Below are 27,989 nucleotides of genomic sequence, written 5' to 3'. Positions count from 1 at the left end.
AAACGAGTTGCCTACTTCTTCTAACCCGCCATGATGCGTTTAACAAACGCTAGAGAGAACCAGAGAAAAAAAACAGAGTTAATATTTACCCTCCACATGTATTGTGTGTGTTCAGAGCTGGCAAGTAATGTCTGCCACCTTCGTAGTTGATGCACCCGTTGCCATCTTCCTGTCCGGCCATCAGCTGCTCCACCTCTCCCTCTGTCATCTTCTCACCTGCCGCGAGAAAGCAGTTAGTGATTCTTCTCTTAAAAACAAACCATTTCTCATTATGTTTTTAATTATGTTTCTTTTTTTTTTTTACCCAGAGTTGCAAGTACATGGCGAAGCTCAGCACCCATGACGGTGCCATTACCCTCTTTGTCAAACACACGGAGGCCCTCCACAAAATCTTCAAACGTGCCCTGGTCTTTTGATTTAGAGACATGCTGGAACATTGGCAGGAACGTCTCAAAGTCAATCAGCTTGGTGTTCATTTCTGTCCGTGAAAGAGAAGCGGCTGTAATCACGTCATCCATGTTAATGTTCCGTGCATTTATATTCCATATATATTGCAAAATAACTAAAATAACCTTCAGTTTTAGGTTTGCCCAGTACCCTCATAACCTCTGAATTGGTTGGATTCTGGCCCAATGCTCTCATGACGTCTCCACACTGGGCATAAGAGATCTTCATTTCGCCTTTAGGGGTTCGGTCAAACAGCATGAAGGCCTCCTTAAACTCTTTTTATGGGAATAAAAGGAAAAAAATGTATCACTTTTAAATCCATTTGGATTGTATAAAAAGTAAAAGTGAAGTGATTATTATTGTGGTATAACACTGCAGCACAGCACAGGGTGACACAACAAAATGTGTCTTCTGCTTTTAACCCACCACCCTTGGCGTTCTGACGTTCTATGATGTTCAGATATAAGTAGCGGAAAATTCAAGAGAACTCACCATCAATCTGATCAGGAGAGAATTCAATCTGAAACAGAGTGAAAGAGTGATCTGTTTGCATAATTTCAGTCAGGTGATCCATTTCAATAATTTAAAAGAAAAGATGACGGTAAGGATTTCTAGCAAGATAATTAACATACCATGAAGTGATTGCAATCAACTGACCACTCATCATCAATAAATAAACAAAGAGAAATGGCTGCAGGCAATCCCATTACGAACTCTTAAGAGGTGTATACTAATGTCCACCAAATGTTTCCTAGTTCCATGTAAATTCCACTGGGATTTGAAATAGTCTCTTGGTCCACGCCTGGCCTTTTCTTAGGTCATTATTTCAAGGTCAGCTGTGGACAGTGGTCCCAGCCCATCACCGCCCCTAAGAATAACAGTTGCATGTTTCATGGTGGAATTTGTGTGAAACTCAAACCTCCTTCACTGTCCCTCAGGCACAGTCTGTGGGTAAGATGTGAACAACTGGAATTCAAGGCCGTGAGATGGGACTTGTTGGAAAAGCCAGAAGGAGATGATTTGTTATGCAGTCCGGGACAATGTACTCTCAGTAGAATCATTTGACTGCATTGATTATTGCAGAGGCAGTGAGAAGGTTTACATTAAATGTACTACAGTGTAAAAAGACAGTGACACATACTGGATTCTAATAAAGGAACAAATAACTAATCAGTTAATTCCACTTAATGAAGGGAAATTATTAATGATGAATTTAAGAGCTTTATTATACAAGAACTTCTCTCTGAATGGATTCTGTTTCTGTTAAAGAAAATGAATCTGGAAAAATAATTGGCTTGTAGATTAAAAAAGAAAACCAAAAACAGTCCATAGTTCCAGAGGAAAAGCAATAATTTGGAACATGACTGACATTTTAGTTTTTGTACCAAGGAAGTCTTTTATCAGCACTTTCTTCTGACCTTCAACCTACTTAGCCCTGCTTTAAAATTTATGAAATGGAATGTTGGATGTGTCTGTATAAATGGGCTTTATTTTTTAACTATATATCAACTATGGATTATTAGTTATGTTTAAAGAACCCACTCTTAGAAATGCAACTAGCTATTAGCCTAATGGCTTAAGATAACTTTTACCAACATAGTGTTTGAGTATAGCTTAAACACTCTGAATTTCGGTACTTACAGTTATGCCGCTGGGGTCAAACTCCGGTTCTTTGGGCTTCTCGGCTTCTGGCGTCGGGGAAGGCTTGGCTGCCTCCTTCTTGGGTTCTGGCTTCTTGGGAGCCATGTGTTCTGGACAGGTGAGGCGAGGCAGAGAGAAAGAGGCCGAGGGTTGACGTGGGCACAGAGGGTGAGAATTTTATACCCACCATCGACTGCCCCTGTGGAGGGTGGGTTAAATCACAGGAGGGAGCATCACAGCCCTTATAAGGACAGGAAGCTGGGTGGTCGTGAGTGATGGACTCCCAAACCAAAACCCTTATTATACACACCCATGACATACACCCAAACACATACAGCTCCATCACTCTCAAAAAATGTTTCATTCTTCATTCAATTTTATCCTACATTTCACTTCCTACTATTTTAGGGATGTGTCATTCTGCAACATTTTTGAACAAATGGCAGCCAGAAATTCCTTTCTTTAATTAAGGCCTAGACGATACACGGGGGGCTAGAGAAAGAGGCGGGGTCTTTTTATCAACAGTTGTTCCGAGTCTTCAGGCCGCCCTCCTATGAAGCCTTCCCTGGTCTTTCCCTATTTCCCTCAGGTCTGATGGAAGATATGCTCCTGGGAGCATCCGTCCAATTGGTTATCATAACATGAGTGATGGTAGTCCGCTGTGAGACTGGTTCTAACCATGGCCCACACAAATCCAGGATTGAGAAACCCCATGTTTGTGGAACCCTATGAAGTGCACAAATTACTTATGTAAGACTGTCCTTAAGGTTTTGGGGTATAAAAACTTATCTTAAGGCATTTTATACAATCAATTCTATTGTTATTTAAAGAGCAGGCAGCCATTCTGGAAGTTTACAGGGGCTTGTTAAAGAGCCCTCTTGCAAATAACAGAAAGAGAAGGTGTTAATGAGATATAGAAATATAATTAAAATGTAATTATTACCACATTATTACTTACATTCATTGTTTGATGAGCTAAATGGGTGTAAAGTTCATAAAACTTAAAAATGCATTGCAGCCATTTGACAACTAAGTACCTAATGATCAAACTAAGCTAAACTAAGCCTATTCATTACCCTACTAACACAGAATTCAGATCCTGTTTGTATTCAGAATATACTTCTGAAGTTGTGAGGGACCAAGGTGGCCTTCTGCTCTTCAGCATGTCCTGGCTGTGATTGAGGGTGGACGGGGAGACATATGATCCATTCCTACGGGAGCGCAACCTCATCTCAAATCTGTATCTCCAGAGAATTCACAGAATCCATGTTCCATTTCATGCTGGGACACGCTTTTATTGTTCACAAAATAATCTGTGTTACAAAAGAGCTCCATTACTAGAACCATTACTAGAATATAGAGTGTAAACTAGGACACTACGCTCTCAGTATTTGCTGCATCGCTCCATCTAACAAAGTGCTTTCCCATGAAATCCTCTATAATTCATGAATGACATTCCAAGAAATGGCTGCATCAGAAGTCCAATCTGAATACAGAACCTGCAGTTTGCGTGCAGGTTCATACGAGGACTGCTTTGCTACCAAGAGCTCTCACCTCACAAAAACCTACACTAGCCTACACTGGCCTTTCGTAGGACAGAAGCACTACTGACCAAAGTTGGATAACTCTTTACATAATTGTATACAATTTTGTATTATAATTATTGCATTTAAACAAAACAAAAAGGTATGACACAACTTATAAATACAAATGCTGTTCAGGATGACATCGCATAAAAAACACAGCAAAAGACATACAGAATTGAGTGAAAAGAAATAATATACAGTGTACAGATATAAAACACCAAAGATTAACTTTCAATGAACTTTCAAAAGTTCATGTTCTTGGAAATGCTCTCAGGTCCTCATAGAGTTGTCATTCTTTTTTAACAGATTTGGCTAAAATAAAAGCCATTTGGATCAAAGAACCAGTCAATTCCTTAATATCTTCGCTGATATTTGTCCCAGTTTCAGATATAAACTTTCCTGTTCTATTTCACATTTAAGGTATTTTTGCCATGTTATTTGGTTTAGACGTTTAAATGCTGTAAAACAATGCTGTGATGGCAAATAACCACTTGAGGGCAGAATTGTCTTTTGGTAAGAAACAAACTAATTGGCAATGTCTGAAATGGGAAACTTGTTTACTGCCCCTGGTTGTTTATGTACACTCTATTTTACACTCATTAAAAAAATCATTTCAATCAATTTATTGATCTCCATTGTATACTACTTGATTCAATAGCACATCATGATGACTCTGCTCATACTATGAAATATGCATGATAACAACTTCTACATTTTCTACATTGTTGTCTACATTTTCTTTATGATAATGACATCTAATCTTTTATAATTCATCTAATCTTTTATAATTCATTAGTCGTTATCCAATAAGTTTTGTAAAATGGACTCTTCACTCAACAATGTTCACTGTTGTGGGAGTGAGGCTTCCTGTTTCACTCGTTGTAATTGAATGGTATTGTGTGAGTTTTAGCCTTGGTTGGGTCTGTTTATGACCCCTGAGCTCTGGGCTTTCTCTAGTTGTCACATGTTGACATCCGGCCCGTCGCAGAGATGGCCACCGTCACCTTCACCTCACAGGATGCATGCCTCTGTCCAGCACGCAGGATCCAGCTGGGTCTTGGAGTGTCCAGGGGTGGGCCCAGTGTCTTCAGTTTCATTTCTGATGAGTCCCTGTGGAGTTGGGAAAAGGGACTGAACTCCTCTGAAGAGCTCCTCTGTACATGCCACCAATTTCATCAATTTCAAGTATACATATACATGTATAATAACATTTAGCAGACCACCTTGCAGAGCAACATCCATCAGTGCTTTGAAGTCCATATCTGATCTTCATTTCTGTGCAGAAATCAACAATTGCTGTTCAACAGAGACTATCAGCTCTGTCACAGACCATCAGCAGCCATATTAAAGTTATGTGTACTCCCGTAGTCCTTGAAGATGTCAGTCTTTAACCATCACTTGAAAATGGGGAAAATGGGTCTCATGACAACAGGAAGTTGTTTTCAGAGCTGGAAAAAAAATATTGATGTAATTTGTACTAGCAGCATACATTTAAGATTTAGAAAGTGAAAGTGAGTTGTTTACATATACATTTACATTTGCAGCATTTGGCAGACACTCTTATCCAGAGCGACTTCCATGAGTGCTTTAAATATCCATCATTGAAAACATTCATTTGGTTCAATAAACTCGATCTGAAGATACTGTTCGCATAGGAATTCAGAACAAAAACTATAGAAAGTGTCCGTAAGAGCTCTTTCAGTCCAAATATCTTCTAAACAGGAAGGTTTTAAGTTTGCGTATGAAGATCTTTAATGACTGTCATCTATTGGAAGTTCATTCCAAAACCCAGGAGTCAAGACAGGGAAGAGTCTAGATGAGTCTAGATGAACCGAGGTGCACAGCGAGGAGTGATGAGAGATCTCAGGTAGGAGGGTGCTGACCCTTCCTCGGATTTGTAGGAAAGCATCAGCATTTTGAATCTGCTCAGTGTAAAATGCCAAACAGCTTGTTTTATATTAGCTACATGTCGGCTAAACGCATTTAAACCCACACATTCATAGTCCTGATTTACACAACAAACAAGGACACAAGAACCTGCCGGATTCTCCCTTTAGGGGTCGCTGTTTCCCTCCAAGCCTCGGCCTCCTGACTCAGCATGATGGGGTCAGGGCCAAGTTCTTGTGGAGAACGTCACAGGCTTCTGAGAAAAGTGCAGTCATTGCGTAGGAACAGGGCAGCATCGTTAGATTTAGGATTATATTTACACTCAACTTTTTAGGCATATTTTGAAAGGGAGAAAAAAAAAACAGAAATATCCAGTTTTTTTTTCTCCATTTAACACGAGAGGCGAACAGATATTAACATGCATGTAAATGTTAACGCTAAAAGGTATCAAAATGAATTCAATACGTGTCAATTTTCTAATTTCACGACATTTAGCAGCAACATTCAGTAAAATGCATTCAGTTGAAAAGCCAGAACACGGCCGAGTCTTTTATTAACCAATAATATTACCGATGGTGTATTTATTGTTTTTATTTTGTAGCCTATCGGTGCAAATCCCATACTTTTTAAACACTACTAAGAATCTGTACATGTGTATGACTTGGTTTAGTACGTTTTTGATAAATTAACTTTTTGTAATTTGCTACCACTACTACCACTACTACTACTACTACTAATAATAATAATAATAATAACTTATCAAAGTCTATATTGTAGACTATGACAGATTTGAGGACCGAGCGTGATAAGTTGGTTGGAAGTGATGATACTACCTGCGACGCATCTCAAGTTTCATGCGTAGGCAGCAGCTGTCTTCCCGCCTGGTCCGACTCTGAGGACAGGGGGGGAAAAGTCCTCCGCGAAGACTGGAAACAAGACTTAACTCCAACCTTTTTGGTCCTTCGGAATCCACCTTTATTATTTGCCCGACAAGGTAAAACTCCCTCTCTCTCTCTCTCTCTCTCTCTCTCTCTCTCTCTCTCTCTTTTTCAGCCCTGCGGTGGTCGAGGTGGGAAAGTGTACCTGCTGGTCTCGTTGCTTTGAACTTGAAGTCAACTCGTTTCACGTTTGCACGTCTTTTCCCCCCCGTGGAAGCGAAACGTGTACCCGCCACGCAGGTTATTTGAATATTGACGCGGTTTGACATTTGGTCGCTCCCTTCCCAATTTTAGTCATGGCACCTGCGGCCGTGGGGTTCGTGGATGGTGAATCGGCGCCGTGCACCTTTAAAAAAAAAAAAAAAAGAAAACGTGTGTCGTTTCGATGAACTTTCCCGCCGGTTCGGGTTCGTGTGCTTTTTTAATTTATAAATGTTTTACGTTAAATTCCAGCAGTCCCACAATTAAAACTTCGGGGCCAATCCGGTCGGTGTCTGAACGTGATTCCGCGAAGCTGCTCAGGTTACAGGTAGAGCCAGGAACACGTTGTGACCAGGACCACTCTAAAAACAGTAGGCTGCATGAAGCTGGCATTTGGGTTGGGTTGGATCTTCATGACCACCCCAACCCCCCCACCACTCCCCGATTTTATTAACCGGAGAAACTGTAAACCAGTGCGCATCCGCCCCCCCCGAAAACGTGTTCCAGGTCGTTGTGCTTGGGTAATGGGTTCATTTAAAACGGACCGAACCCGGACCGGGGGTGGGGTGTCTGTGCGACGCGATCCGGTGAAATAGCCGCGCTAACGGTATAGGGCGTCAATGACATAAGAGTCAATGGGCCGGGAGCACATGCTGAAAACATGCTGACGCCTGCTGACACCGAACGCCAAGAGTTACCAAGAACACACGATGCGCATTCATCAAATGGGGCGCGTTGTTTCGTTTAAAAGGGCAATTCGTTTGGAATTGCAATTTTTTTGGATGGAGAACTTCTGGTGATTTTGCCATTACGGCACGTGGTTTTGTAAGGGGTCTGGGACATGAAATAAGAGGTTATCTTTTCGCCTTTGCAGAAACTCACCTGCTGCAATGTCCCCGTTCATCAGTAGGGGGCGGTAACTCCCAGTTTCCCCAGTTAACATCAAGGTGAAAAGTCACACAATTTACAATTGCAGTTGATTGTGATTCAAAAAGGTGTCTTTCCATTAGGAAATGTATTTTGTATGGAAAACAACATCCCAGAAAAGGTTTACGGAGGACTGGATGAATACCCATGGTAGCTCTGGAGGTACTATGTTGTTATTTGTGGAGGCACTCAGATCTTGTGGTTTCCTCTCTCTCTCTCTCTCTCTCTCTCTCTCTCTCTCTCTGGCCCAGTATCTCATCTCACAGGAGAATCTTGATCTGTAACATCCCACCAGATGAAGCTCTGGCATTTCTCTTTGATCTTCCCATTACAGTCTGGCATCTTCTGCTCAGAATTGCTCAGCTATTCACCTCTGGGGACGGGGGTTTGTGTCTATAGCAGTTTACCGTGGACGTGTGCGGCAGGAGGACGTAGGAAGCGCGTGAGAGATGGATTCTGTTTGCTCAGGCAAAAATAAATAGAGGGGTGAAAGTATTATTTTACTGTGAACGTTGCTAAACCAGAGTGTGGCGGGTCCCAGTTTTGTGGCGGGTCGCCGTGCAAGACTGCCAAAATCGAGCAAGACATGTTTGCCTCAGCACACTGCTAAGTCTGTCCACGTGGTTTCACACTGTCTGTGCGCTTTGGTGCAAGATGTATGGTCTAAACACATGTACTGTGTTACAGGGGCTTGCTTATCTCAGATCACAGAGGGGGCCCTGCTTCCAGGGCAGCCCGGGCTTGAAAGATATTCCCTTATGGAGGTCCCACCGTGGACCATCTGCACCGCCGCAGCCTGTATTTATAGAGAGCAAGACTTCTTCACGGTCTTCATGGCAAGACACGCAAACGTGTTAGTCGGGAGTGGTGGGGGGCTTCATGAGTAGTCACCCATATCTTGAACATCGGCCCCTTCCCCTGAGGCCCTCATTAGCAGCATAGATGGAGTCAAAGCTCCTTGCTTGCATTAGTACCTGTCACCAGCCACACCTCCTTTTGTGTCCCGACGCTGGCTCCTGGGGACCTCGGCCAAGATTTCATCAGAAATCTGCCTTATCCGAGAGTGGCAGGTGAGGCTGCGCAGTGTGAAAATGCAATTTAAGCACTTCAAAGTTGATATGTTGCTAATGAAATGGTCCATACAAGACATGGTAGAAAGATGGCGAAGCAAGGCATTGTCTATAGTGGCCCCAGAGGCAACCATCAGCAGTAAACCAGATAATGCATTTTAATAGGAAAAAATTGCAGCTACTTACAACTTTCAACTTTCAGCAATTTGTGCAAAAGTGTATATGAGGAAGTCGTTTTTTGATGCAATTAATTGTACCACAGAAAGACATTTTTTGATAATAGTCCACCACCACATGCCCAACCAATTCTCACACAAGGCTTGTTTTTAGAAATATGGAATATTTGATATGATCAAACGATGCCAAGCCAAATAAAGTATGCACAAACAAATATCCTGAAATAGCACGTTCTGGAAACGGCCTAGTTGGGTTCAGTGTAAGGCCCTCCAGGTCCTTTTCGGTGGTCCTGTTTCACATGATTGTCTGCAGTAGCTGCAGGGTAGTATATGGCATATCAGTGACTTTACATCAGTAGCAGGCTTAGATACTAATGCTCTACTTGGCAGCAAACTCATGTCAGTTCATCACTCAAGCCTGGTTACCAAATGTGTCTTGCTTTGTCAACGCAGTTATTTATTTTCTTGGTGTCATGACTCTATTTAATCTTTTCTTGGTAACCATGTGATCAAACACAGCTAGAACCACCCAACGGTTAGGAAATTTGGCATTAATTCTTATACTCCTGGCATATAATTAGCCAAAGGACCAACATGGCTGACTATTTGGTTTGATAACTCTTGGTACTAACAGGGTCAGGGTTAAGTGTTTTGCTCAGGGACACTGAGAGTAAGTGGAATTTGAATTTATGGTTTTCTGATTCATAGGCAACTGTCTTACCCACTAGGCTTACCCACAGGCGTGGACGATTTTTAGACTAGGCAAAATACCCCAAAATGTGCAAGTGATGGTGAAAAACTATACATTTCAATGGCTACATCATAAAACATTTCTGAATGGATCAAACGCTGCCGTACCACATTTCAGGATGAACAGGATTTGAATGTTTCATATGAATGGATAGTGTATAGCTTGTTTGTAGAAGAAGTAGATTTTTATTTTTTAGGCCAACTGTCTGGCCAATTGAACATAAAAATGTTCAAATGCACTGTGAGATGTTAGGTTGTAGCTATCTAGTGGCACGAGTCCTGCAATGTGCATCAGAGGAAGTAAGGAGCATTTCAGGGAAAGGGGCGGATGTGGCCTGAGAAGCTGACAGGGTGATGAAGTGAATGGGGATGGGAAGAAGATATGACCTGGTGAGCGAGAGGGAGAGCAGCAGGGGGGGAAAAGGCCGCAAACAAAACATGTCGGCTGTAAGGGAGGTGGGAGATGTTGTGTTGTGTTCAGATGGCCCCACACCCGGGACCTTCTGAGGGTCCACTGGGACCTCCAGGTGATTAACCATGTCTGTTATCAGAGCAATAAGTGGATTTATGACACGTTGTTGATGGATGGCTCACTGATAGGCTCTATTTTGTATCTCTGACACAGTCCATGTTTGGCCGCTGTGACCTCATGTGTTTCTTGTGCAGCTTGCCATGGTGCAAATAGTGGGAGAGGATGGGCTGTCACATTGAGATACTCTGCTCTGAGTGTGGCAGTTGACATGAGTGCAGAAATTGAAGGAAACATTGCAGAAGCACACAAGATACCATGTAATCCCGTAACAGTGGTCAGCATCTATAGTCCCTTTTGACTACTCCCCACAACAGGACCTTAAAATCTCCCTGGACAATTCTTCAATCTCTCCTTCAACCACTGCACACAACCTCTTCTCACATTTCCAATGTCTCTTGTTCGTGTCGCTTCCTTCTCTACAACATTGCGAGGATTCGTCCATTTCTATCAACTCAGGTTACGCAGAGACTTGTCCTCTGGTCATTTCCAAACAGGACGACTGTAACTTACTCCTGGCTGGTCTTCTCTCTTAGTGCTACTCGACCTCTTCAGCTGATCCTGAACGCTGCAACATGACTTGTTTTCAACATTCCCAAAATCTCCCCCATCACTCCCCTGCCCTGTTCTCTCCATTGGCTTCCTATAGCTGCCCACATCAGGTTCAAAATAGAGATGCTTGCCTACAAAGCCAAGGGCCAAAGCTCCTCCTACCCCAGATCTCTCATCACTCCTCACTCTCTGATCCTCCAGCACTGCTCGACTGGTACCACCATCTCTCAAGGTTCTAGGAAAGCATTCATTTCTTCTCTGTCTTGGCTCCTAGGTGGTGGAATGAATTAGATGTCCAAACAGCCGATCATTAAAGATCTTCAAATGCAAATTGAAAATCTTCCTGGTTAGTCCACAATATTTGGACTAAAAGTGCTCTTACAGACAATTTCTACATTCAATATTTATTAAAAAAAAACGTTCTGAGTTGATATGTGGATGGTATCTACAGATCGAGTCCTAGTGAACCAAATGAGGGTTTTCAATGATGATATTTAAAGCACTCATTTAAGTTTCTCTGGATATGAGCAACTGCCAATGGCTGTAAATGTAAATGTAATCCAGCTCATTTGTTCCTGCAGAGGTGTGTAACTCTAAACCTTGGTCCAGACTGCTTGATGTTTCCGAGTGTGGTTTTATTGCTTTGATTTCAGCAGCGGTATTTCCATTAGAGATTTGTGCAAAACTACAGCAATATTTTTGAGAAAACTCAGTTGAACACTATGAAGAAAGCCTGACGTTTCATGTCTTGCAATAAGCCATTCCAGGAACTTTGATGACTGATGACAAGAACCCTCTAGATTTTGGGAGGTTTCTTTTTATTGGATCAACCACAACAGCTGTGATTATTTCTAACAGATAGTGATGCAGGTGTATAATGCAAAATATCATAGAAAGCAAATCCCTTACACATGGAATATATTTGTATACCTTTACATTCTAAAAAAAGCTCTTATTTTTTTTCTCATAATATAAGGGTCAGGTCAACATAGCCGGTCTCCTGGATCATTTCTCTAATTGTGAGAGGTCACCGTCCTGCCATTTCAGAAGGGTCTTGACACCACTGCAGTCCAAGCCTGTTCAGTCTAATTCCAGACATCCTGGCCTTTGGATTTATGAAGTGTGGACATGGGTATATCTTTGCATGTCCCTAAATGCATTATTACCATGTCATTGGAAAAAAAAAACGTTTTCTTTCACCTTGTGTGATTTGGCTGTATAGTACATGCTATTTTAGGTTATGGTCATGACCTCTCAATGTCCTAATGTCTTCAAGACATTTAAAGCTGTGACGAGATTTGTAGGCTTAGTGAATATTGTTTAAATATTGACCTTTTTTAGTGGGAAATTGGGGTATTAGTCTGTGCTATGAGAAACATCTTGGGCCATGGCTTTTCAACAAGCAAGAGATACCAGAAGAAGAGCCCCCCAAAGCAGAGGTCTTCACTGTACTAATTGTACTGTACCTTCTTAGTTTGGCGAGAAGAAACTAGAAGATCTGTTTATGTGCTGACTCTAAATTAGTAGGAGCATTTTAAAACTCTTTAATGTGTCAGCCAGCCTGTGATGAAAAGCACACAAGGTGCGAATAAGAAAGATCGTAAAATACAATCTCCTCTAATGTTCCTAAATAAAATATTTCATTTTTTGAGCCATGCATTTCTAATACACCTGCATGGTGGTGGCACCTCACGTGAGACCAGAACGGGAATGTGTAGCCTAATAGTTGTGGGAAAATATCAGTCGCCGTCCTTCTCTGGGAAGAAGAAAGAAAGATGACATGAAAGTGACATGTTGGAATGAGGAGGTGAGGGGCCACTGGAGAAGTTGGAGGGGGGTGGCCGGTGTAGGGGGAGTTCTTTAGTGTACATGCATTCTGTGTATATGGTGTAGAAAATTCAGACCTGACAGATGGGTTCTTGAAGATGTTTACTGGGTGTAAAGATCCCTGCAGCCTGTGTAAATAAGACCGAATAAGCGCCGGCATCTGGTAGTAAACGGACTTGGAATTTAAGGTAGGGGAGTATATATGAGAATTAGAGACAGCCTGAGAGAGAGAGTCTGGAACCAGGAATGAGCCGAATCATCGTAGGCTCAGTAACACGATGCCTGGTCATGATTGCCCACAGCAGCTGCTGAGTGTGAGTGCAATCCCAGTGGCCCTCCACCCTCTTTCCCATCCCTGCTCCGTTATTCCGCAAATCTCTAAACATACCCTGAAGAAAAGCTCGTGGAGTTGCACACACGTGGAACCTGATTTGTCTCTGCAAAGGATCCCTTACTCTTACTTTGGGGATGTTGCTCTCACACCAGCTATAGTAATGGTTCTAAATGGAATAAAGGAAGAGGAGTCAAACTGGAGGAAAAAAAGTGTAATATTTCCAAAATGTTTGCGCATTATGTTGAAGAAATGCAACATGAAGTTTACTTATTTTTTTAATAATTGTAATTATTTATAGGATTTTAGGGTTTTATTGACTATATGCATGTGATTATCATGCAATGCTGTTTGAAAAAAATGATTCATCTATAAAACTGATGCATTTGTACAGTGACTTTTTATTATTTAAGTGTGCAATTATGCACAGATTCTGTTGACACAAAGCCAGAAAACAACTTAAAGATATCACTGATAGGGTATTCAGTAGATAAATAAGGATTAGACACATGAGTGTTTAAATGCAAATACTCTTATAAATTCAAATACTCATATAATTTTCAGGTCAGGTTGTTCATACATTTACATTGTCATTATGAAGAACTAATTAATGTTAATATGTGACTTTTCTCAGAGCATTGTTGAGAGTCGCCTGAGTGGTGGTATCTCTCACCCAGCAGAATGCAAAGATGGCAGGGCTGCCCCTTCCCACAGGCAGCGATGTGTTCCGCCGCTTCACAGCAGAGTCGCTGGCTGAGATTGAGCAGCGCATGGCCGAGGAAGCCGAGGAACAACAGAGAAACAAGGCCTTGAATGTTGAGGTGGATGAAGACAGCTTGCCCAAGCCCAACAGTGACTTGGAGGCTGGGAAGGCCCTGCCTTTCATTTATGGAGACCCTCCACCTGAGTTGCTGAATGTACCACTAGAAGAACTGGATCCGTTCTACAAAGCCCAGAAAGTCAGTCCATTTGCACTTTGCACGATTTTTACTTGCCACCTTACACTACTGTTAAGACTGCCTCACTTCTTTGTTGTCTACAAGTTTTGTTAAATATTATTTTTGCACTGCCTGTATCCCATGTATGCACTTTATGCAGCCTGTTCTGTCTCTGCTCTTTATGTAAGTCTGTAACTTTGTTTAAATGCATCACCTGGTTCTGGACAAATGTTGATTCGTGTCACTATGTACTATTTAACCATATATATTCATCATTTAACACAGTTCAAAACAACATATATGCACCAAAGAGATTATAATGGTTTATAATTTAATTTCAGAATTCTTGTTTTCCCACAGACCTTCATTGTTGTCTCCAAAGGGAATACTATCTACAGGTTCAACGCAGAACCTGCATGCTACATTCTAACCCCTTTCAGTATTGTTAGAAGAGGAGCCATCAGAATTCTCATACATTCATATCCTTATTCATGTTACATGACTGTCACTACATGTAAAGTCATACTTTTTAGCGATATTTAAATGTTGTTGATTCCGAATTCAGTTGTTTTAGCAAAGTCTTAGCCACATTGAAACTTTTTGATTGTGTCTTTGATCCTTAACTTTGATATAAATTGTTTAGCATGTTCATCATGATTACCATTCTAGCAAACTGTGTCTTCATGACATTGAGCAACCCTCCAGCATGGAGTAAAATTGTAGAGTAAGTTTGATGTCATTCAGGCATTATTGATAAAAAATAACAGTGGCCTTAGAGCTGAATGTTGTGCTCATTTGTTCCAGATATGTTTTTACTGGAATTTATACCTTTGAGGCAACAATCAAAGTCTTGTCCAGGGGGTTCTGTATTGGAGATTTCACATTCCTACGTGATCCATGGAACTGGCTTGACTTCATGGTCATAAGTATGGCGTAAGTATGGTCGGAAGTGTGGTGCTCCTGTAACTTCAAACCCCAGACTTTCACAGTCACAGCGGTGTCTCTGTTAACAGTTGAGTGCAGGAAACAGGCCTGTCAGTCAAAAGAAGCTGGGTGTTCATATGTGTATACGTATCTATATACACACTCAACGCAGTCAAGAATGACCAGAAGCCAAAGGTCAGGGTGTTTACAACATCCTATAGGTGTAAAGTGTGTTGCATCCATGCTGGTTTCCCACTTGCACTGGCAGAACTGACTGAACCGTGTTGTTCTGCATGCTTCCCTCTACATACAACAATAATGTTTTTTTGCATAGAAAGTTAAGGGTAATACTAGGTCTGCTTTAAACAGTGGTTTTAGGCTTCGTAGAGATGATACTTTGACTTAGCAGGTTTCAACTAATTGTTTAGGAAAGGAAAGAGACAAATCAAAGTCCACAGTTTTTTTTATCTTAATGGACAGTATATAATAGAGAATTACTGTCCTAAACAACTATTTTAATTGTAAAGTTGTATTATAGCTACCACAAAGTAGCTATAATAATTCTACCAAAAAAATCTAAATTAGGTTTTGGGTTCTTACTGTTCACAGAACTCTTGTCTGGTGCCATCATTGTCTTGTCATCAGTTGTGCATGATCAGATAATAGTGACATTTGCCTTCAGAAGTACACGGTTGCCCTAGTTTAAATATAGCCTCTACTGAATCTGGCCTTTTACTACCTCTGTAAAGCAGGCCAAGGGAGGCAATATTTATTTATTGATGCCTTTTTAAAGAGCTGCTCTTTTCCACAGGTACCTGACAGAGTTTGTCGACCTGGGCAATGTATCGGCGCTCAGGACGTTCAGAGTTCTCCGTGCCTTGAAAACAATTACTGTAATTCCCGGTATGTGCACCAAAATGGAGGAGCCACAAAATTCACAGGCTTATTGGAATATATTGGATTAAAGAAGCGCAGTGAATTACACGAGGGCTAGTTTGAGTTTGAGGTGTAAAGAGGTTCACAAGACCTGACCATGGTCCTTCTTTAGTGACAAATGCAGCAGCATCTATTTTTAAACTGCACGGTCAATATTCAAGACATTTAGCTATGCAATACCTATTTTTTCTTCAATGCATGAGTCATGAATTCCTCTCTTCTTACTTTCCCCACCAGGACTAAAAACCATTGTAGGTGCACTGATCCAGTCAGTTAAGAAGCTGGCAGATGTGATGATCCTCACCATTTTCTGCCTCAGTGTATTTGCCCTTATTGGCCTTCAACTTTTTATGGGAAATCTGAGGCAGAAGTGTGTGTTGTGGCCTCCGCCCTTTAACATCACCTGGGAGGAAAGCAATTCTACTGAAAGCTACAATACGACCATCGGCAACAATACCTTTGATTTTAATGATTACATAAACAATGAAGGTATTGCTTAATTTAGATATAAGATAAATGCAGATATACACAACATGCTGTTTTGCTGATCTACATCTCACCTAATTCTTCAGATCACTATTATTTTCTGGATGGCCAAGCTGACCCCCTTCTCTGTGGAAACAGTTCAGATGCTGGGTAGGTTTATATATATGGATTTGATGTTAAATATGTGTATGTAATACATATCTTCATATCATGAAATTTGGAGATTTAAAAAATATGTTTTAGAACCAAACTTTGGGTGGGGCTTTATAATCTGCCCTCTCTTATGTTCTCTTATGTTCTATTAACAGACTTTGCCCTCCTGGATATGTATGTATGAAAGCTGGGAGGAATCCCAACTATGGCTACACAAGCTATGACAGCTTTGGCTGGGCTTTCCTTGCCCTGTTTCGGCTAATGACTCAAGACTTCTGGGAGAATCTGTTTCAGCTGGTGAGTTAACCCCAAGAATCCATTTTATTCAGTGTGCAAACCATTGAGTTGTCATGTTATTGGTTGTATGGCATCTACAGTGGGGCAAAAAAGTATTTAGTCAGCCACCAATTGTGCAAGTTCTACCACTTAAAAAGATGAGAGAGGCCTGTAATTTTCATCATTGGTATACCTCAACTATGAGAGACAAAATGAGAAAAAAATCCATAAAAATCACATCCTCTGATTTTTAAAGAATTTATTATGGTGGAAGCAGTTCCAAATGAGAAGAATGTGTAACAGACTGAGAAATGGTATTCATCGTGCATTGTATTTTCAGACCCTGAGAGCTGCGGGGAAGACCTACATGATCTTCTTTGTGATCATCATCTTCCTTGGCTCCTTCTACTTGATCAACCTGATTCTTGCAGTGGTTGCCATGGCTTATGCAGAGCAAAACGAGGCAACCATTGCTGAGGCCAAAGCAAAAGAAGAAGAGTATGCCATGATTATGGAACAGGTGAAAAAACATGAAGCTGAGGTTAGTTCAACTATTCTCTTTACCATTAACAAAATCACTGATAAGTTGTAACATATGCAGCTGTAATTATGGTAACTGTCCAGAAAAGGGAAATTAAGAACATGTTTGGATACCCAACAGAAACATGCACAAGTTTCCAGTAGCAAGATTTCACTGTCATATATTAATGAGAAAAGTGGAGACGATGACTCAGAGGATCCCAACAGCAAGAAAGTCTTGAAAGATGGAGAGGTGAGACCTTCCCCTTTAGATGCCACGCTTCATTTATAACCCTATAATCTCTATATTTGGGTGTTGGTAAATTTATTTAAACCCCTTTCTCTTACACTGTCTGCTACTGTGGTTGTACAGCCCAACAGACCCAAGGGTAGCATGGACAACCTCAACGAACCAGAAACACATCAGAGGAAATCCAGTGTAATGAGCGCAGAGAGTGATGCACTGGAAGGTACATTTATGATAATTGTCAGTGGCAGTGGTTTCTTCTGTGCTGTTAGTAGCCTAATTCACAAATTGCAACATGATCTATGGAGGTCAGTCTCAAAGGGCAGTAGAACACACAAGTAGGGGACTGGGACTTTTCACAGTAGTAATACTGCTTGGCTAAAATTTCAAATGCCAATGCATTTGTGGCATGACTGCAATCACTATGAGCTAATGGCTTTCATTCTCCAGATGTCAGGGCAAAATGTCTCTATCAGTGGTATAGACAGATATTTCATGTCTTCGCATATATTGTTGCAAATTGAGACATGTTTTTATTTTTTTCGGAGAAATCCAACCATTTTAAGAATAATTATGCTCTGTGTTAACAGAAATGGAGGATCTCCAGAGACCCTGTCCACCTTGCTGGTATAAATTTGCAGATATTTTCTTGAAGTGGGATTGCTGTGGACCATGGGTTACCTTGAAAAAGTGGGTCTGCCTTGTGGTGATGGATCCTTTTGTCGACTTGGGAATCACCATTTGTATTGTGCTGAACACTGTGTTCATGGCAATGGAGCACTTTCCTATGACCCCCGAGTTTGAGGAGGTGTTAACAGTGGGAAACCTGGTAAGACAACAGCACTGCAAGAGTAGTGCTTTGATTATAGACCATTAATCGATTTAGTCTCTGTGTTCAACTTTGGCCTTCGGTTTTAAGGTATTTACTGGGATCTTCACTGCTGAGATGGTTCTCAAGCTCATTGCCCTGGATCCATATTACTACTTCCAGGTGGGCTGGAACATCTTTGATAGCATCATTGTCACCATGAGCCTGGTAGAGCTGGGCCTGGCTAATGTTCAGGGTCTGTCTGTACTCCGGTCCTTCCGTTTGGTATGTGCATTCTTATTCTTATTAATGTGTGTTAAGTCTTTGTGATATTATTATATAAAAAATATCAGGGTTAAGATGTAACAGTAAATAAGTAGTGATATATGTATTCAGAGTACAAAATTAAAGAATGTATATTTAGTATTTAGAATTTAGTTACATTAGTAGAAAATATATCAACATCATTCTAAGTGTGGGAAGTGGGGAAGTGGTGGCCTAGCAGGTACGGAAAAGGACTTGTAACTGGAAGGTTGCCGGTTCTAATCCCGAACTGCCATGGTGACACTGAGATACCCTTGAGCAAGGTATCATGAGTTTCCTTGTGCTTTTCTATGTGTATCACAATCACTTTCACTTAAACACTTTCATACAGGTACTGTAAAAATCATATTAATGAATACATTTACTTTGCCCAACTTTGGAAACCATTACGGTTTGAATGTTTTAATGTAGATTTTCTTTATAATGCAGTAGTTGTAATGAAAATATTAATGTGTGACTCTTGCTGCTAGATGCGTGTGTTCAAGCTGGCCAAATCCTGGCCTACTCTCAACATGCTCATCAAGATCATCGGGAACTCAGTGGGTGCCCTGGGTAACCTGACGCTTGTCCTTGCCATCATCGTATTCATCTTTGCTGTGGTGGGCATGCAGCTTTTTGGCAAGAATTACAGAGATTGTGTCTGCAAGATTGCTGATGACTGCGAACTGCCACGCTGGCACATGACAGACTTTTTTCATGCTTTCCTCATCATTTTCCGTGTGCTATGTGGCGAATGGATTGAGACAATGTGGGACTGCATGGAGGTGGCTGGACAAGCCATGTGTCTTATTGTGTTCATGATGGTCATGGTCATTGGAAACCTTGTGGTAAGTTCATTTAATTTATTGCATAGAAACATATTCATATGCTGAGTATTCTTCAAATGATTGTCGTTTCATGATACCATAATAATTTAATTCTTCAATTGTTGCATAGCAGATTGTACAGATTACAGATTGTAAATCATATACTGTAGTTGTCTTTCTTGACAAACATAAAGCAATTTCATCGTGTTAACGCTTCTTTGGTGAGTTTTGATGATTGCTCTATGACACTAAGAGCTTGATACAGATTCTCGTGGGAGTCACTATTTTTACCGCTAAGACTTGACCTTGGGAATGGTGCTGAAGACTCCATCTCAAGTGAGCTTCTGGCAGTAAGAAGTGCAGAAAGCTGATAGGACATGGAGACCTCAGAGAGTTTACACACTATGCCAGTAATGAGCTAACTGCACTAAACCAGCCACTTGAAAAGCACAGTTTCAGATGTTGCATATTTTGTATATGCAACATGTATATGTATATAACTACTACACAGCTTCTTTGTTCCTGAATGGGATATTGCTTAAAATGCAAGTATAATTCAATTTGGATTAGCAGTATTATCCATTTAATATCATGTGTATTTCTATGTTTAGAGAATGGTGCATATGTTTAGTTAAAATGGTTATACATAATACATAATATTTTTAATAACAGTGATTTCTGCTCTTCTGCAATTAGGTGCTAAACCTTTTCCTGGCCTTGCTTCTGAGCTCATTTAGTGGAGACAACCTTTCTGCACCAGAAGATGAGAGTGAGAACAACCTCCAGATTGCTATTGGCAGGATCACCAGAGGCATTGACTGGGTTAAAGCACTGGTTATTGGCAACCTCAGAAAAATGCTGGGTCAGGAGCCCAAAGAGGGGCACAGCAGCGGGGACGACGAGGACAACAAGGCTAAAGACATCATGATGAACAACATTGGTTCTGGTGAAGAGGACAACATTGAGATGAGGAAGGTGGACAGTGTTTGGGAACGGGCTGATGACGTTACTCATGATGGATTAGTCAAAAATTCACTTGCTTTCAAAGTGCCAATAGCCAAAAGTGAGTCGGATTTTGACATGCATGGGGAGGATGAAAGAAATTCAGAAGATGACAGGGATGAACAGAATAAGGTAATTTGAAATGCATGCAGACATCATGAACACTTTCTGACACATGCACACTCACTGATACTATTTGCCACAATCTTGTGAATGCATTTGCAAAAGTTTGTGAATGCATTCATCAGTACATGTCCCAGTGCATATGGAGCTTTTGCCTTTTCACCCCATTACGTCTGGGTTTCCATTCAACTGACATAATGACATAATGTCATAATTGACATAATGTCATAATTGACATACTATCAGTTTTCCTAATGGAAACTTTTTAAAATGTAGATTTGATTGCATCTGGCTGTGAGATATTTTTGAGGAGCATATTTTGCCATCCATTGTTAGCAATTAGCTTGTATTGAACAAGGTAGATTACTGTTGCTTGTCGATTCCCAAGCAAGTTTCCAATTGACTTAAAACTGGATGAAAAAGTATACTGTGAAGTTAGTGTTAAGAATAAAACCAGTTCCTTGAAAATTCAGCTGCCTTTTTAAGAGACACGATGCTGTAAATATACAGCTCTGTCTATTTACAGTTTACAGATATATAAACCAACGATTAATTACAAAGATATGCTTTTGGAAGTTGCTTACATAGCATGGATCAGCTTCCAAAATTTGCCCTGATGGGAGTGTGTTTGTGTTCATTGCTATAAGCCAGCATAATTTCAGGAGTTGTTCCTGACTCTCCCCCATGTATGAAATTATCCATGAAATAATCCTTAACATTTTGAATGCAAAATATGCAAAAAGCATCCACATTTAAAGAAGGACACAGCAAATTCAGGGAACCAGCAAATTCAGGGAACCTCCCATTTCCTAAACTGTCTTCACTATCATTGAGGTGTGACGTGCAGCTTCAGAAGCATTGTGGCAGTGCAAACTGGCTCCCCTGCTGGTGTCATTGCACCACTGGACATCCTGGATCAGTGTCTCCCCAAACATTTCAGCATCTGGAGACACCATCTAGGACAGAGGAATTTTGGGAGTGGGGCACTTGGCTGCTTACAACAGAAGTGAGCAAGTCCTTTGAATTTTCATTGGACTTTTGATAAATATGTTTTAAGAGACTTGGAACAAAAATGTATAATAATTAACCATCAGCAATGCAATTCCTTGAAATTAGATCAATATCCAATTACAGGATATTTTGATTCAAATGATTAATTGCTCTCATGCAGTCTTTTTTATATATATATATATATATATATATATATATATATATATATATATATATATATATATATATATATATTTTTTTTTTTTTTTTTTTTTTTTTTTTTTTTTTTTTTTTTTTTAATGCATGCTTTAATTTCCCAGAGTATCAATGCATGTTTTGCTTAAGGGTTTACTTTTCTTTTTACGCCTCTCTTAAAATGACAAACTGCCACCTAAGTGAAAGATGAATACCATGTCAATGTATGGGTGCAGATTTATGCAAGTGAGCAATTGCTCTAGGGTCCACTTCATGCTGCTAAATATATCGCACTTTACACCCTGTGGTGCAGGCAAAAATATACAGCTATCAGCCAAATCATTAAAACTGCCTGCCTAATTTTGTGTACGTTGCACTTCTGAACATGCTCCGACACTTCAAACAATGGATTCCATAAGACCTTAGAAGGTGTGATGTGGTACATGGCAACAGAGTATTAGCAGCAGATCAAGTATTGCATGTTTTCAGGTGTTTTGTCTGTGGAATAAACTTTTCCATTGTTGTCCAGGGCACGTCCTCTTGCTTAAAGAGGGGATGAGATACACCTGTGTGTTCATAGTCTGATAGATCTTTTAGGTTGGTGGTCTGTATCAACGGAGAATATTCATGAATAAAAAAAACTGCTCCACCAGTAAACTGTGCTCTCAAAATGTGTTGAATCCACATGCATCTATGGGTAATTGTTAAAACTGGAGAGTGCTTGCCTGACAAAGTGTGTATCTCTTTCCAGACTCATCAAACAGATGGAGATGCTTCGTCAACATGTAGCACAGTAGACAAAGCACCAATAGTGGAAGTGGTGGAGGAAGAGGAAGAGGAGCCTGAGTCCACAGTTCCAGACTGCTACACTGAGAGTAAGTGAATAGGATGGTAGTAGTCTAGTGGGTAACACACTCGCCTATGAACCAGAAGACCCAGGTTCAAATCCCACTTACTACCACTGTGTCCCTAAGCAAGACACTTAAACCCTAAGTTGCTCCAGAGGGGACTGTCCCTGTAACTACTGATTGTAGGTCGCTCTGGATAAGGTTGTCTGATAAATGCTGTAAATGTAATGTAAACGAATACAGCATAGTGTCTGTAATCTTATAGGAAGGTCACAAATATCATTTGAAATATTGCTCTCAATACAAAATTCTACTGTTTTAGAGTCGATTCTTTCTAAGAACCTTATTCTAAGTGTTGCCAGATTGGTCAGTTTTGTAAAAATGTAAATGTTTTCCAAGAATAGAGACCCAGTAATGGAACAATTTCCATTGATTTATGTTCATTTGTGTTCATTATGTTCAATTGATTTATGTTCATTTTGCTTTGTGGAACATATGTGGTATATGCAATATGTCTCTGAATGTTTTCTGAACTTACTGTCAATGTTAATTTCCGGTATTTCCCTCACATTTAGAGTGCATCCGCCGCTGTCCTTGCCTGGATATTGATGTAACCCAGGGAAAAGGCAAATCCTGGTGGATATTTCGCCGCACTTGCTATGCCATTGTGGAGCACAACTACTTTGAGACATTTATCATTTTCATGATCCTGCTTAGTAGTGGTGCTCTGGTAAGCTGATTAAGGGATCACAATGGCATCAGGATGTGTTTGTATTTCCACAGCTGAGATTCAGGACAGTCTTGTGCATTAATAATACATCTGTTTCACAGGCCTTTGAGGATATATACATTGAACAAAGGAGGGTCATCAAAATCATCCTCGAGTATGCTGATCAAGTCTTCACCTATGTGTTTATTTTTGAAATGCTGCTCAAATGGGTTGCCTATGGCTTCAAGACATACTTCACGAATGCTTGGTGCTGGTTGGACTTCCTCATTGTTGATGTAAGTCTTGTAAGGTGATAGAGGCCACCTAGAAGACTTTCAGTTTTTCCAAAATCATTTGTACTGTACTGCAGGTCTCTCTAATAAGCCTGACTGCAAATATCCTGGGCTACTCTGAGCTGGGAGCCATCAAGTCCCTTAGAACTCTGAGGGCCCTGAGGCCTCTGCGAGCCCTGTCCAGATTTGAAGGAATGCGAGTAAGTGGTTAAATGCAGGCGAATAAACTGTTCTTCACTCCATCTTTGTGTCAACAGGCTTTGTTGCAACCCAACACGGTAACGAGATGGGTGGCTTTATGAATTGCTTTCTTTTTGTTTGTGGTGGGCTTTAAAAGGCCACTGCTTCATGTTCTTTCTGTTCAGTTTTATCATCTGTCATTCCTCCAAATGTTTGGTATTCACAGTTTCAAGGTTTTTTCAATTTCATGGTTTTACAATAGAAATATCTGATTGGTGCAGGTCGTGGTGAACGCCCTGGTGGGAGCTATTCCCTCTATCTTCAATGTGCTCCTGGTCTGCCTTATTTTCTGGCTCATCTTCAGCATCATGGGGGTCAACTTATTTGCTGGAAAGTTCTACCGCTGTGTGAACTCCACCTCTGACGAGTTATTAGCTGCAGAAGAGGTGAACAATAAAACAGAGTGCTTAGAGCTCATGGAAGCTGGGTTGGATGTCCGATGGGTCAACCTCAAGGTCACCTATGACAATGTGGGAATGGGATATTTGTCACTACTTCAAGTGGTAAGGAAAATATGGCAATTCTATTGAGGAAGTCTAAGTTATGTATAACATAATCATATCACAATGTCATTGCTTGTGATATTTAAATCTCGTAATACTTACTTTCAGGCAACATTTAAAGGGTGGATGGACATCATGTACGGTGCTGTGGACTCACGTGATGTACTTTAATTTACCAGTTTGATTCAAACAAATACTTGTATCAAAAGATTGTGACAATAATGACTTTATACTCTTCCACAGATCAATGAACAACCTGTGTATGAAGCAAACCTCTACATGTATCTCTATTTTGTCATTTTTATAATTTTTGGGTCTTTCTTTACGCTGAACCTTTTCATTGGTGTCATTATTGATAATTTCAACCAGCAAAAATCAAAGATAAGTATCTGATATTACAACGTTAAATTCCACCATCCTCCTCATAAGGCCTGTGAGCTCTGTCACACTTAAAATAATGATTATTTATTTCATTTTACCTGGGAGACAAGGACATCTTCATGACAGAGGAGCAGAAAAAATACTACAATGCCATGAAGAAGCTCGGGTCCAAGAAACCTCAAAAACCAGTTCCAAGGCCAACGGTTCGTAAATATATGCTAATGTATTCTGGATGTCTATATGTCAATAGTCATATTTCAAGCAATTCATCATATGAGTCCTTATCTTGTTCTCTTTGTTCATATGTTCCTCATAACACAGAACAAATTTGCAGCGCTGTGCTTTGACTTGGTCACAAAGCAGTTCTTTGACATCTTCATCATGATTCTGATCTGTCTCAATATGGTCACAATGATGGTGGAGACTGACGAGCAAAGCCCTGAGAAGGAGGAGATCTTGTATCTTGTCAATCTTGTTTTCATTGTGATCTTCACATCTGAGTGCTTTCTTAAGATGATTGCACTGAGACACCACTTTTTCGCTGTTGGGTGGAACATTTTTGATTTTATTGTTGTCTTTCTTTCCATAGCAGGTAAGTGAATGATATCAATATGTTATATGACATTTGTAATTTTGTCATTGAAAAAGAGCTGACACGTTTTCTTGTGTGTATGTGATTTTAAGGTATCATGCTGGCAGATATCATCGAGAAATACTTTGTCTCGCCCACCCTTTTCCGTGTGATCAGACTTGCCAGAATTGGACGTGTACTTCGTCTCATTCGTGGAGCAAAGGGAATCCGGACCCTGCTGTTTGCGCTCATGATGTCACTTCCTGCCCTCTTCAACATTGGCCTGCTTCTCTTTCTCATCATGTTCATCTTCTCTATTTTTGGCATGTCCAATTTTGCTTACGTGAAAAAAGATGGCATGATCGACGACATGTTCAACTTTGAGACTTTTGGAAACAGCATCATTTGCCTCTTCATGATCACCACCTCTGCAGGGTGGGATGGGCTGCTGTCTCCCATTCTCAATAGTGGCCCGCCGGACTGTGACCCTGACCTAGAGAACCCTGGTTCAGATGTTCTGGGAAACTGTGGCAGTCCTGCGGTTGGAATTGTCTTCTTCTGCAGTTACATTGTTATGTCATTCCTGGTTGTGGTAAACATGTACATTGCCATCATCCTAGAAAACTTTAATGTGGCCACAGAGGAAAGTGGAGACCCACTGTGTGAGGATGACTTTGAGATGTTCTATGAGACCTGGGAGAAGTTTGATCCAGTTGCTTCACAGTTCATTCAGTATCATGAGCTATCAGACTTTTGTGACACACTTAAAGACCCATTAAGGATTCCCAAACCAAATATCTTGAAGCTGACTACCATGGACCTTCCCATGGTGCCTGGTGACAAGATTCATTGCCTTGACGTTTTGCTTGCCCTTACAGCTGAAGTTCTTGGTGACTCGGGTGGGATGGACACGCTTAAAGCTAGCATGGAGGAGAAGTTCATGGCAAACAATCCCTCCAAAGCATCGTATGAGCCAATAACCACCACCTTAAGGCGCAAGCATGAGGATATGTCAGCTGGGATTATCCAAAAAGCTTGGCGGAGTCATATTCTGAAGCGATCTCTCAAGCAGGCTTCATATATGTACCGTGAGAAGAAGCGTTTGATTAAAGAAGATGAGGAGCCACCTGAAAAGGAAGGGATGATTGCTCTGAAAATGGGCAAACTGTATGGTCCTGCAGCTACTACTACTACACGTCCTGCACCGAGGCCCGCTGTAACATTTAATAAAAAACGTGTCAGACTGCAAAATGAATTTAAATTACATTCGGCCCCCTTCAATCTCCCAGACTCCTCAGAATTTGTGGAGAACCTAAAGGAGTCTGATGTTTAACTCTTCACCAGTATCACACTTGTAGGAACCTAAAAGATTGGAACCATCTCACCATAACCGTACACATATATTAACAGTACATGTATTATTTTATTAATTTATTCAGTTATTCTTCATGTGAAGCAAGTATACACATGAAGAGACTGTAGATTAGATTAAATTGCCCCAATGTAATAAACAGGGCAAAACAGGAGTTAAATAATGATTTGACTTTGAATAACTGAGGTTACATTATTTTCATTTTTTGTTTATGCTTCATTGCTTATGAGGGAGTATATTGTCCTTTAAGCAGATGAAATGTGGTCAGTATGATCTCTAAGGGAATGTAGCAGGGTTTTGATTTCAGAATCAAGTAAAAATCCAGTCCATTATTTAGTTTCAATAAAGAAGATGACCAGTGGGTCTATGATGGGACACACTGGGACTCATTTGGAAAATAAAATTAGTTAAAGTTGTATTCATTGTCAGATCATTTTGATAATATTAAAATGATCAAATTTATAATTTGGTCTCTTTGTTACAGTTTAATCAACAGTTTAATGAATCTCTATTTCAGTTTGAAACTGTAGACATTATTGGCAGATGGCACAGAATCTAAATTATAATAACCATGAATGTAATAAAGTTTTTGTCCAAATTTACTTTATGGAGTTTTCTGAATGGAGTTTTGTTCATCTTTTAAATTTGTTAGTTTCAGGCTTTAAGTGAAATATTAGGCAGTTTGTCAGATGAAGGACGACTGTACATTTTACATTTCATCAGATAATTAAGTATTCTGTGATATACTTATTTAATATACTTTTATACTACTGATGCACATCAAAACATAATTTGCAAAATCATGAAAATGTCTTAATCAGTTAATGTTGATATAGTCTGGGTGAAGCACTTCCTTCTTAGGCAGGGTGAGATAAAGGAGCCGACATTGGCACATCCATGTTTGTTTTTCTTATTATTAACTTGTATTTTTGTGTTCTGTTCTTCTGTATCCACTGTAAAGATTTGACTGCTATGCATGTGTGATTGACACAAAGCACTGTTTACTCACTCTCTGTATGACAGAGGTGCCCTGGATTCTGGAGATCTACATGCAGTGGATTGGAAATCTCATGCTTTACAGATGTTGTTCTTTTATGGTTGCCCAAGTTTGTAAACTGTGCTCAACTTTTAAAATTTTGGCAAAACCATCAGATAAATCCAACTAACATGGATGTTTCAGATGTCACTGCTTCAGTCTCATCTGTTACTCTGAATCCTAATTATAAAACAAAACACTGTATGTACTACAAGTACATCTCCAGACTTGCACTTGGGCATCACTCTAATATGGGAAGATCTCTAGAATGTGACTGTGCTCTTTTTGATACTTGTACATAATGTATGTTGAAATCAATTTTTTTAGTCTTTATTCCTTTGTAATATCAAAAGCCTTGTACTAGATTCAACTGAGTATATTTAAATGCATTAAACGTATCTATAAAAACAGTGTTGGGGAAGGCTGCTTATTTCCTTATGCTACAGT

General features: G+C 40.3%; 2 protein-coding genes across 2 annotated transcripts; one reads left to right on the top strand and one right to left on the bottom strand.

Moving 5' to 3' along the window:
- Positions 1 to 20: 20 nt before the first annotated feature.
- myl4 (myosin, light chain 4, alkali; atrial, embryonic) lies at positions 21 to 6,710 on the bottom strand. The gene is made up of 7 exons (XM_028985430.1): positions 6,645 to 6,710; positions 2,089 to 2,198; positions 940 to 967; positions 573 to 722; positions 305 to 478; positions 139 to 216; positions 21 to 49 (listed from the first exon to the last, which is right to left on the bottom strand). The coding sequence occupies exons 2-7, from the start codon at positions 2,191 to 2,193 to the stop codon at positions 21 to 23; spliced, it is 564 nt and encodes a 187-aa protein (XP_028841263.1). The 5' UTR covers positions 2,194 to 2,198; positions 6,645 to 6,710.
- Positions 6,428 to 27,953, top strand: scn4ab (sodium channel, voltage-gated, type IV, alpha, b). The gene is made up of 26 exons (XM_028985429.1): positions 6,428 to 6,555; positions 13,497 to 13,821; positions 14,161 to 14,279; positions 14,435 to 14,524; positions 14,605 to 14,733; positions 15,536 to 15,627; positions 15,898 to 16,149; positions 16,233 to 16,296; positions 16,455 to 16,596; positions 16,916 to 17,116; positions 17,237 to 17,347; positions 17,468 to 17,564; positions 17,932 to 18,170; positions 18,261 to 18,434; positions 18,944 to 19,300; positions 19,976 to 20,413; positions 22,341 to 22,464; positions 23,013 to 23,167; positions 23,269 to 23,442; positions 23,517 to 23,639; positions 23,901 to 24,182; positions 24,291 to 24,344; positions 24,426 to 24,563; positions 24,662 to 24,766; positions 24,885 to 25,155; positions 25,248 to 27,953. The coding sequence occupies exons 2-26, from the start codon at positions 13,552 to 13,554 to the stop codon at positions 26,465 to 26,467; spliced, it is 5,421 nt and encodes a 1,806-aa protein (XP_028841262.1). The 5' UTR covers positions 6,428 to 6,555; positions 13,497 to 13,551; the 3' UTR covers positions 26,468 to 27,953.
- The last annotated feature ends 36 nt before the right edge of the window (positions 27,954 to 27,989 follow it).

Source organism: Denticeps clupeoides, chromosome 7 (assembly GCF_900700375.1).
Source record: "Denticeps clupeoides chromosome 7, fDenClu1.1, whole genome shotgun sequence".
Lineage (NCBI taxonomy): Eukaryota > Metazoa > Chordata > Actinopteri > Clupeiformes > Denticipitidae > Denticeps > Denticeps clupeoides.
This window is presented reverse-complemented; position numbering and strand designations above follow the sequence as displayed.